This window comes from Periplaneta americana, chromosome 16 (assembly GCF_040183065.1).
Source record: "Periplaneta americana isolate PAMFEO1 chromosome 16, P.americana_PAMFEO1_priV1, whole genome shotgun sequence".
Classification (NCBI taxonomy): Eukaryota; Metazoa; Arthropoda; class Insecta; order Blattodea; family Blattidae; genus Periplaneta; species Periplaneta americana.
The window spans coordinates 138,033,153-138,045,922 of NC_091132.1; the positions used below are offsets into that span (position 1 = coordinate 138,033,153).

Below are 12,770 nucleotides of genomic sequence, written 5' to 3' on the forward strand. Positions count from 1 at the left end.
TGTGGTATTATTAAACCTGTAAAATACCAAACAGTTTTTCAGAAACTTACCTGTAATAGCAGTATACACCAAATCGCATACTTCTGATTGGGTTTCGTTAATTCTGCAATCCAAATGTTTGGCATTTACCCAATTTAACTGTCGAATTCTAAAAAGTCAAAAAAGGACAAACATGACATTATTATACTAACATATTTGTGAATTTTATATTACATAAAACTGCAAGCTGTGGTACAGAAAAACTGAGCAGAATTGTTTGACAATGATTAGTCTATTATTTTTTATGCTCGACCATGTCGAAATGTAGTAATTATACACCTGGCAGCAGTCTTTTAATGCATGTCATTAAAGCACATCTACTCATTAAAGTACAGGTGTTCAGCCAATGACAACTCAGCTTACAGGTGTTCAGCCAATGACAAGTCAGCTTTGTACCGTTATAAAACCGCAAGTATCGATTATTCTCGGATATGCAATCGAAAGAGAATTAGCGAAAAGTCACAGAGGCTGAAAATCCAATACTGTCGCAGAAGGTTATGTTCTGTTACTATAATAATTAGCGTTAATTGTAAATAATATTCAAATAAATTCAATTTGTCATCTCGTTTTTCAATGTCGAATTCAATAATCAAGGTTATATCAAGTTTAACAGGATTACATCAAGGTCAATGACATTATTGTTCCTCGGAAAAAATCAATACTTTCGCGTCTGCACACATCTCACAATTCACGACCTAGAACAAGGTCACTTCCGATCTTGTCAGATACAAATAAAATGTATACATCTGCATAATTTCAAGTTAGAAATATGGTCGAGCATAAAAAGTCGTATGAAACTTGCCTATAATGGTAATTAAGACGCTCGTATGAATATTATGAAACTCGCACTCGTTTCATAAACATCCATACTTGCGTCTTAATTACTATCATTATAGGCTTGTTGCATAATGTACTATTATAATATAAATAAATGATGATAATAAAATATGTATAAAACCAACTGACCTGTTCTGAATAGAAAGATCTTTCTCTTCATCTGTAGTTGAAGGAGGACAAAAGAGTATCCTATAAACACATGTCATTACGTATTTCTCAACATAATCTAGTAACAACTCCTTTTTCTCCTGACCAATATCTGCAAAAATAAAATTAATCCATAAAAATTAACTAATATAGAAAATATGAAAAAGCTAGTAAGTTACATGATATCACATTATTTTCGATAGAATTAACATTAACAAAATATAACCTGTTTACAATTTCGAGTTTTAGTTAATACAGGGCATTATTTTATAAACCTTATTCTCTTTACATCTCGGCTACTAAACGTACCATAGCTGACAGTGTCCATACTTCAACTCAATTTTCTAAAACTTGTATAAAATTTTTAGAAGATACTGGAAATGTTGTCCTCCCTCAGCTAAACAGGCACCATATCAGGAAAACACATTCTGAATGACTTAAGTTCGGTCACTATAATGTTTCTGTTTTGATTTTTAGCAATTTCCTTTATGTGTCAGGATTTGTTTTGTAACTTTGTGGTTTTGTTGGCATATGTTCAAGATATGCGCCAATTTCGTATAATTTCTGTGTTAAAATTGTACATTTTCGCTTGTGTGTGTGTTTTTTTTTTTTTAACTGAATCAGTATATTAAAATTTTTGCACAATATCATAAAATGCAGTTATGGATGCAATTGAACAGAAAATGTCCGAATAAATTCCGCACATGCACAACAAGCTGATTAGCATTTTTATAATGTTTACAGAAAAATGTGTTATTCTAGAGTCAATTCTGTGATTCCAAGGCAAAAGGTAATGTTAATTTTTGGCGAATAAGAGATTTTGCGATGTTGTGCATCCTGATGGTATCTTCACTGTGTGCAAAAGATGATATGCATATCTCTATTATTTTTCTCTCTAACCCATTGTTATGAAAGATGATTCCTATGACTTTGCACAGTCATTTAAATTGATTCGGTTGGAGCTAAAAGGAAATAAGTCAAAATATGCAGTTTTGGGTTATGCAACAATTTGAACAACGGATGTCATGCGCATCGAACAGTGAAAGAAGGAACTAAGACTTTTAAATAATCTTTTGTCTTCTATAACATAAAAATATAATATCTGTGTTATTAGTGGAATCTTTTGTGCTTCTCCTGAAAAGTTGTGAAAAGTGACTTAGTTCATTTTAGTTCCAACTGATTCAATTTTAAATGCTCATCCCTGAAAAACTGCAAGTAATGGCATCACATTTTGCCTTCAACCATCTTCGCAAATGAATGTCCTTATACTGTCGAGGAACAGGTTCAGACGTGAATTATCAAGGAGTGGGGTGGGGGAAGAAGCGGAGTTGAACTATGGAAGTGGTATGAGTAGTAGCTGAAATGTAAAACATCGCAAGATTTATAAATAAAGCCTTGTAAACATTTCTAAAGGACAGTTTTGTTCGGAGTTACGAAAAAAGACAAAAGACGGAAAAGAAAAGATAATGAAAGAAACCAAGATAGGAAGAAGAGAAAGAAAGAACGAAAGACAAGAATGAAGGAAAAGAGGAAGAAACAAAGAAACGAAGTGACGAATGGATGGATGAAAAGAACGAAGTACAGAATGTAAAAAGTTGGTAACAGGAAGATATCATACTTTCTCATTATAAATGTTAAGCATTTAGCAACAATTTAATTTTTTATTACGAGTACCAGTATGTTATTAATTGCATTCCTGTTTGCAGTTTATTTTCTTGAACTAGCATTTAAAAGACCCACAAAAATAATTAGCTTCATTTTTCTCGAAGGCATACTGTCCATACTATTTCATCTATCACGTGATATTATTTAAAAGACAGTTCAACTGACATTAAATAATTTTTTGTGTTTTTATAACCCACTAATTTTCAGTAACAATGATTACATTTCAAGTTTGTCATTCCAATATGAACCAACTTGTAGATACTGAATACAAATAACACCATTCAGCTATCTGAAGTAGCCAGGAATAATGGACTCAATAAATTGGATGACCCTTCAGATTCTACTAGGTAACTTGTCCTGAAGATGTTTTTTTTTATTTTAGTAGGTTATTTTACGACGCTTTATCAACATCTCAGGTTATTTAGCGTTTGAATGAGATGAATGTGTTAATGCCAGTGAAATGAGTCCAGAGTGCAGCACCTAAAGTTAGCCAGCATTTGCTCAAATTGGGCTGAGGGAAAACACCGGAACAAACCTCAACCAGGTAACTTGCCCCGACCAGGAATCGAACCTGGGCCACCTGATTTCGTGGCCAGACGCGCTAGCCATTACTCCACAGGTGTGGACTCCTGAAGATGTAACCTGTATACAGTTCCGAAACTTTGGAGATGTTTAAGTTCTAGCACACAGTGGAATAACCGGAAGTCTGCTTTTAATAATAACAATAATAAGGTTCACTCGATTGAGTATTTGTGTTTGAAATTGTTCACTCTTGTATTCTGTATTCAGATAGTGTTTTTTTCCTGTTCTTGCACTTCAGGAGATGATATCTGTCACATTTGTCGTTGCACAAACTACATACACAGTTCTCCTCTGGGCTGTGGAATCTTGTCGTTGCACAGATCTTGTGGTGGAATCCATGGATCGCGTATCTGGTGATTGTATGTCTCTGCTGTTGGTTTTCTTTGGTCCAGTTTCTTTCTATCATTGCATCGACTCCATAGAATTCCAGGTCAATCTCGGCTCGTTTCCTTTCTAGCTCCTCCCACAGTGTTTGGCAAGCTTTGGTGTTTGGTAGTGTCATTCTCAAGTCTTCGACGTAGTAGTTCTCTCTCGCTAGGACGTATACCAGTCGACTTGGAGCTGTTGTTCCAACTCCTAGCACTCTTTTGAGAAATTTCGCCTTCACTTTTTCTATCCTTTGCAGATCCGTCTTTGATAATTTTTCCCATATTAGGTCAATGCCGTATGTGACTATGGGGTTGATTGTGGTCATGAATAATTTCATGGCCGTTGTTAGGGATAGCAACGTTATGTTCTTTATATTGTGCATTGCTTTGATTGCTGCTGTCGTTCTGTCCAAGATGTGGTTGCTGAAAGATTTCATGGTTGGCTGTAGTGTTACACCCAGATATTTGAATTTGTTTACTATTTCTAGCGGTTGGTTCTCCAGTTTTAATTCGTCGTTTGCTGATGTTCTGCCACCTTTTCTGAATACCATCTGCATTGTTTTTTGTTTATTTATCTCGAGGCTATTTTCTCCTGCCCATTTTTCTAGTTTTGCTAGTGTGGTCTGTAGTTCTGTCTTTGATTTTGAGCCTAGTGCCATATCGTCTGCATACATGCTTAGAACAGTTGATGGGCATTCTTGCTATATGCTTGTGACATCCGCTGTCAGCACATTGAATAGCAGGGGGCTTAATGGGTCCCCTTGTGGGACTCCGTTTGTTTGCCTTATCCTTCCAGATGTGGTTACTCCGTCGTATGGAAGTCTGCTTTTGAAGATTCAGCTACTGTACAGTAGAGATGGGGTGTGACAGTATTTTGCCGTCACAGTTCTCCGAACTGTGACAGCTCTGGAAAAATCGCTGAGACATAATATAATAGCAATTTTGTTAATGTGTGAATCGGATGATTCTTGGCAATTGCGAATGTTGCAACGCCCTTGCATTCACAGAGTCATTCATTAAAGATGATGGCAGCAATATATGTCATATTCCAACGGTAATGTTATCATCACTGGTAATGTAGAGGTTCCTTGTTGCTGCAAGTCCCAACTTGTCTGGGTTCTTCAAGTCTTCAATTCGTGGTCATTTTACGGAATTAAGGAATATAACTGTTCTTTGCAAGGGGAACATATATCGGAACAAAACCGGAATGAATCCGAACATTACAATCAAAAGACATAATACAGCCTGTACTGAACACAAATCTTCGTTTTGAGACCCAAACCATTACTTCTAACTGGTGACCAGTGATGTGTTCAGTCTTCTCTTTCACATATTCCATAACATTAGATTATTTGAGATTTTACAGAAATGAGTAATGAGTGTTAAATTTTTTAATTCTTTTAAATTAATCGTCTTTAGCAATATGGACTATATAAATTAGCAATTTATTTAATCGAAACATTTCAAAGTTTCCAATCACGAGAGGACAGTTGTTTATGTTTATTGCTCCTCTGCGAATTGAATTGATATCTTCTTCTTCTTCTTCTTCTTCTTCTTCTTCGGCACTACGGCCCTTGTAGTCTAGCCTTGGCCTCCCTTAGGATTTTGTTCCATTCCTGCCTAACCACAGCCTTCTGCCTCCATCTTCTCACTCCTAGATTCGTTAGATCATCCTCTACTCCATCCAACCATTTTAGTTTCTGTCTGCCAATAATGCATCTACCTTCAGGTTTTGAATTTAGAATCTTTTTGGGTATTCTGCTATCATCCATTGAATTGATATAGGGGTGCCATATCTCATATCAATAATAATGGTTAGCACAGCCAGTATATTAAAAATAAAACATCCTGACCTGTTTCATTGCGATGTGTCCCAAGAATGTTTACGAAGGCGAGTCATTCATGGAAGAATGTAGCCGATAGCAAGTGCTTCAGTATCAAAGAGTTGTCCTCGTTAACCTATAGAGTGGGACAATAATTACTCGTAATTAGATCCTGTCCTACGATCTAGAAGTTAATCTTCTGGCTTACAGTTGTCTGGACTCTGGAGCTGCCATTCATATATATGTATGTATGTATGTATGTATGTATGTATGTATGTATGTATGTATGTATGTATGTATGTATGTATGTATGTATATATATATATATATATATATATATATGTCGCCATATACATGAATCATGTATAAGTCTGAGATGGCAATTTCTCGGAGCTGTGATTTTGAACTATAGTCATGATCGGAATCAGTGACAAATCTATCACAGCGAAAAATTACAAGTCTTCAAATCACACCCCGTTACTACTGTACACTGACAGACAGTGTGCCAAAACTATTTCTCGATGTAAGAGATGCTAAGAACATATATATCCGTAAAAATCTTTCAATCTAATACTTTCTTCAACATCATAATGAGAAAGTAGAGAGGAGGAAAAAGCAGGGGCTAAAAAGAGAGAAATTGGAATAAAAATTGAACCTACAAAGATGTCAATATGTGTAACATATAAATGAAACAGAATTAGGAACTAAAATGTAGATGACAATTAATATTATGACGTTTATTGAAATTATTAGAGAAAAACTGATAAGACAACACAGATATCGTAGTTCTGGTGTCAAAAATTATGTCTGCAGTTAATTAATCGCCAGTCATAACTTATTCTTCAGACATTTGCATTTTAAGCTGAAAATGAGTGAAAGTAACACTGGTATTTGATCTATAAATCGATGGATTAGTACTCTCAGAATATTTATTCTTCTTACCTTCATCCATAAAAATGAGGGATGGAAAAATAAAACAATTATTGATAGTTATATTGTTGAAAACACAACTTCACACTTAGAAAACTGAACATTTGACAATATCTGAACAAAAATAAAATGCACTGACGAATATCTAAGCCAAAGAAGAATGAATTGTAAAAGAATGTAAAATTACGGATTGCTTAGACACACTGTACTCTTCATTAAACACATTTACAGCAATTAATTGTGAAATTCTGATGAACAATAAAATGGAAAATTATAAACACGAATAAATGTATCATTGATTCCAGTTCACGTTAACACTTTGTTTAAAAACTTAAAATTGTATTAGTTGACACGTTAAAAGTGTTAAAATTTAAAATAGGTTATGTACAGTAGTGGCAAAAAAAAAATCCGGACCGACCCTTGTAGCTGATTTCAGAGCCTTGTTCACTCCAGAGCACGATAGACTAGTAACTATGACTTTCGTAGTTCGTATCCTGCCTGGGAAGAAAACTTTTTTTTGTTCCTTATTCAAATTTATTCCCAATACTTTTCAATTGCAGCGACATTTTACTACTTAACTTATTATTCCCAGAACATGAATTTTACCAGCAATCGAATGTCGTTAAATAACCAACTAAAATAAAAAAATAAAATAAAACACATAGATGTCATGAGCTTCATGCTCAAGACTTTTCTATATACTGTAAAACTAGTTAATAGGGCTAATAATTGGACACATGTATTAACAAGATGAAATAAGGAAGTTAAGATTTGACCATGGGTCTAGTGTAGAAAGCTAATACTCTAATTCTTTAACAGTGTGACAAAATAATTACAATCTCATGAAATATATATATATATTTTAAATTTTAACACTTTTAATATGTCGACTAATACAATTTAAGTTGAATGCATATAATGACCTAATCTCTGTCTCCAACCACCACTAATGTTGCTAAGATTTGAACCCAGTCTTCTGTTCAGAAGTTATAAACTAGTCATTTCTTAATGGTTCAACACTAATGAAACTGAGATTCAAAGAAATGAGATACCAGAGAAATGAGTCCATGGTCCAGCGCCAAAAGTTACCCAGCATTTGCTCTTAATGGGTTGAGAGAAAATCTCAGAAAAAAACCTTAATTAGGTAACTTGTCCCAACCAGAACTTGGATCCGGGATGCTCGTTTCATGGTCACACATGCTAACCATTACTCCATGGTGATGAACAAACTAATATTCAAAAAGTTCCTATGTCCATAACTTATTTTGCAATTTCAAAATAATAAATGAAATTCTATATCCAAAATGTCTTTAGTTCAGTAACACAAAATTGTATTCGAGTTCATAATGTATTTAGTAGTTACCTGTGTAAATACTACTGGCATCCATTCTTTTTGCAAAAACTTGATAATAATTCTGTACAATTTCAGATAGTTCTTCAACAGGACTAGTGTCAGCACATTTCAAGATATTAATATTAAATGCGTTGATAAATTTGCGTACATCACGTTCCACTTGTTGACTGACTGATGAAAATAAATCTTGATAATCTTGCTTCAGTTTTTCTAATTCTGGATTTGCACTGTAGAGTTCCTGCCATTGTTCAGCTCGACCTGAATCTGTAAAATGTAAGTCATCACTCAGAAGTTATATATATGAAGAAAATACATTTATAAAGAAGTGCAACAAATAATATTAAAAATTGTACATCTTTTTCAATATATTTAATTACATCATTGAGCCACATTGTACCATCATAAGCATCACCTTAACATAAGCTTTTGATCAGTCCACCTTAAGGTACGGTCACACGTCACCACGTTTGCTGCACAACTTTTGTACTGCAGCTGCAAAAGTTGCGTGTCGTGTCCACACGTAAGCCAAAAGTAGCATGCTGCACGCTACTTTTCGTGCTGTGCAACCCGAGTGCAGCAAAAGTTGCAACTGGAGGTTGCGAGTCTGTTCACACACAAGGCGCTACTTTTGCAGCCGCAGTCATGCTGCAGGTTTCCATCTCCGTGTTGACCTCTCAATATACATTTTGTGGTTATGTTTGCATTATTAAGAAATTCATGCAAAAGCTTACTTATCTATTATTTGCTTTCCTGTCCTAAATAATATTCAGAAATTGTCATTATTTTTACTATAAAGCTTTTAAAAACGCCTATATACTTAAATGATAACCAACAGCATATTCACGTAATCAAGGTTGCAACCCTCCTGTTTGAAACTACGCTACAGAAAATTAAAAAAATGAATTCTATCATCAGAAAATATGCTCAGACTGTGTTGTGCATTTAATAACTGTTACAAATAATTTATTTTCATCACATCTAACATTAAAATATATCCAAATAATAAAAGTATCATTGGCACATTTGGGTGGCAACACTGGTCGCAACCGCAGCAAAAGTTTCAACAAAACCAATATCAAAAATGCTGCGGCTGCAACCCTGAGAACCCTGTTCACACGTTGCTACTTTTAAGCTGCGTGCCACTACTTTTCGGGTTGCACCGTTGTTCACACATCGCAGTATGAGAGTTGTAGCGACAGGTGACTGTACCTTCAGTTCGTTTGGGAGTTAACATTTATTCTGAGTTTTTATCTTTGACGCCAGTTTAGGAGATTTGGGACCTACATGCAAAGCTGTATGTTTAGTTACAGTGAGTTTTTTGTTACTGGTACTCTGAGATAAGAGTAACAGATCATAAAATAAATTAAACTACTAGGCAGGAATAAAAATAACATTTGGGTTCACGCGACAGAGAGAAGCGACCGAGACATCTCTTACTTATCACTAATACAAATTGGTATTACGACCAAGACAAGCAACAAGTGAAACCGACATAGCAACTCTCAGTATTCTAGAAGTGTTTGTTGAGAAAATAAGTGCAAATATTCTGTGAAATGTGACTACAAAAGTGCTTCCAAAAATTGCATGAAGAAGAAGAAGAAGATGAAACAAAACCTCAAGGAGTGGTGTTTCTAATAATACTAGTTCTGCACAATGTGGTTAATAAATAAAGAAATTATAGCAATTTAAAAATAGGGAGTGACTTATCAGACACTCTATATTTTGATAAATTAATAATACTCGACGTATGTTTGCTCAACTTGTTCACCTACAGTATCTAAATTTAAATACTGAACAATAACATCTAAGTTAGTATTTAGTAACATAAAAATTAAATAATGAATACTCTACCTTTCGCACTTGAAGACTTTCTAAATACAGAAAGTTTTAAAAGTTTTGTCTTCTTTTCTGCCTGTTGCCTTTTCTTTTCTTCAAATTTGGAAAATCCAACAGGAGACCTCGATTGTTTATCTCCGTAATCTCTACAATAATAAAACATAATTATTTTAATAATTGCATTACAAATAACTCCTGTTGACAGGATGCATCGTAACCACATTAGCCACAGTACCTAATTATTCCAAACTATTCCACCAAATTGATTTTTAACATAAACGCAACTTTAAAAATGTCAATGTATATAATCTATTACATCACATATAAGGCCTTTCTGTGAACTTACATAATGGATTCCACCAACGAATGGATTATCCCATCAGTGAGATCTGTGTTCGCACTCCAAGTACACAACTAACAGAAAATCATTGACATTGGCCTATTATGAAGTTTAATAAATAACAGAGAGGGCTTGGAATTGAACGGGTTACATCAGCTGCTTGCCTTTGCGGATGACGTGAATATGTTAGGAGAAAATCCACAAACGATTAGGGAAAACATGGGAATTTTACTAAGCAAGTAAAGAGATAGGTTTGGAAGTAAATCCCGAAAAGATAAAGTATATGATTATGTCTCGTGACGGGAATATTGTACGAAATGAAAATATAAATATTCGAAATTTGTCTTTTGAAGATGTGGAGAAGTTCAAATATCTTGGAGCAACAGTAACGAATATAAATGATACTCGGGAGGAAATTAAACACAGAATAAATATGGGAAATGCCTGTTATTATTCGGTTGAGAAGCTTTTATCATCCAGTCTGCTGTCAAAAAATCTGAAAGTTAGAATTTATAAAACAGTTATATTACTGGTTGTTCTTTATGGTTGTGAAACTTGGACTCTCACTCTGAGAGAGGAACAGAGATTAAGGGTGTTTGAGAATAAGGTTCTTAGGAAAATATTTGGGGCTAAGAGGGATGAAGTTACAGGAGAATGGAGAAAGTTACAAAACGCAGAGGTGCACGCATTGTATTCTTCACCTGACATAATTAGGAACATTAAATCCAGACGTTTGAGATTGGCAGGACATGTAGCACGTAAGGGCGAATCCAGAAATGCATATAGAGTGTTAGTTGGGAGGCCGGAGGGAAAAAGACCTTTAGGGAGGCCGAGACGTAGGTGGGAAGGTAATATTAAAATGGATTTGAGGGAGGTGGGATATGATGGTAGAGACTGGATTAATCTTGCTCAGGATAGGGACCAATGGCGGGCTTATGTGAGGGTGGCAATGAACCTCCGGGTTCCTTAAAAGCCAGTAAGTAAGAAAGTATTATATTACATTGTATATTGACTATCGGAAAATCACTATTACCATGCTTATTGAGATTCATATTATGCAACTAACTTTTTTTTTTTCATAATTCAGATTTGTTCATTATTCAGCCTTTGTTCAAAGTTTTGATCTGATAGCCTATTGACTTTTGAACTGTTTGTCATTGTGGCGAATGAAAACAGTTTAAGTTAGTTAATAATATAGCATTGTTAATCTCCCCCCCACCCCATGATCACAATGATGGTAAGAATTGTCATGAAAATTGCACACGGCAAAATTCTTACCTCTACCCTGAAACGAACTGTGTTGTTGCACCACTGCACATGTCACTTGTAAAATAAATATTGGCATGCTAGGATCGAGGAGATTTTGTAATTCCAAAATTAATCCATGTTGAATCTTTCGTACACTACTTTTAACACTTGAATATAAATAATTGATTAAATGGCGATCTTACTCGTGTTAACTGTGTAAGCATGTGTGGCTTACAGCTGTTTCGGTGCTTCTTCACACCATCCTCAGAGCCTACTAGATCTCGGCGTCATCTCGAACTTTGCTGCCAACAGACAACAGGCAGCGAAGTTCGAGATGACGCCGATATCTAGTAGGCTCTGAGGATGGTGTGAAGAAGCACCGAAACAGCTGTAAGCCACACATGCTTACAGAATTAACACGAGTAAGATCGCCATTTAATCAATTATCCAAACTTAAATTTGCATTTTAAAAATCTTGAGCTATGGTATATCTATTATATTCTATATAGTGTACACTTTTTTCTAATAGGCTGTTGAATGTTTAGCTTCAATATTTCCAATACGATATTATTCGGTTGCTGTTTTATATTCACTTCTATACATCTACTTTCACTCATAGGCTTATATCACCACAGGCCACAGTGATAGAATATAGAACCCTGGACCTCTTAGTAGGTATAAACTAGAGATGAAGTTAAATTTAATTAGATAGGTATGCTTAATTTTAACAGAGACGAGGAAAAGAATCTTCATTTTCAACATGAGTACTAAATAATTGATTAAATGGCGATCTTACTCGTGTTAATTATGTAAGCATGTGTGGCTTACAGCTGTTTCGGTGCTACCTGACACCATCCTCAGAGCCTTCTGTGTCTCAGCGTCATCTCAACTTCACTGCTTATTGTGTGAGTGCATTCGTGTGATGAAGCGTTGAGTCAAATAGTGTGTGTTCTGAAATTGATCTGTGTGTTGAGAATTTGATTAGGGTGCCGCACATGCTTAGATAATTAACACAAGTAAGATCGCCATTTAATCAGTCATTTATATTCAAGTGTTAAAAGTAGTGTACGAAAGATTCAACATGGATGAGTACTAAATTAGAGATATGCTTACATTGTACGATACATAGCTTGTCCTTACAAAAATAGGCTTACTGTATCTCCTCTTTCCTCAGGAGAAATGAAGAGTAATAATTTCATTATTGTTGTACAAGGAAGTTTGGACATTTGAATGAACTTTCTCACTTACAGTTTTTCAGGCAAGAATTTCTACATGCCAGACAGTGCAACACAACCTTCAATTTTTTTTTTTTAATTAAGTCACTGTTTCTCTCTTATTACGAGTAACAAAGTGCACTACATTTTTACATGTATCTGTCACTTTATTTCGCAAGCTAGTGACTCCAAGATCTACTGATTTTTGAAGCGACTAAACAATGAAAACTGGGATAAAAATGATTTCAGTAAGAGTATTTAAACAAGACACAATGATGGAAACAGATCGGCTCACAACTCTCACTGTGTTGTAGCCTTGTCCCACGTATCTACTGACTCTGTCTTCCACGTCTTACTTGGTTCATTGCCACCCTCACATAAGCCTGC

At 35.0% G+C, this 12,770-nt stretch overlaps 1 protein-coding gene across 4 annotated transcripts in view; it reads right to left on the reverse strand.

The window, feature by feature from the left end:
- The window catches only part of LOC138691258 (rab5 GDP/GTP exchange factor-like), a 76,390-nt gene that overhangs the window by 47,197 nt on the left and 16,423 nt on the right, over positions 1-12,770 (reverse strand). For all 4 annotated transcript variants that reach the window (XM_069813081.1, XM_069813082.1, XM_069813080.1 and 1 more), the window contains 4 exons: positions 9,597-9,727; positions 7,755-8,009; positions 1,006-1,135; positions 51-148 (listed from right to left, as the gene is read on the reverse strand). In XM_069813081.1, coding sequence (XP_069669182.1) covers positions 51-148; positions 1,006-1,135; positions 7,755-8,009; positions 9,597-9,727 — 614 coding nt within the window. The remainder of the gene's footprint in view (positions 1-50; positions 149-1,005; positions 1,136-7,754; positions 8,010-9,596; positions 9,728-12,770) is intronic.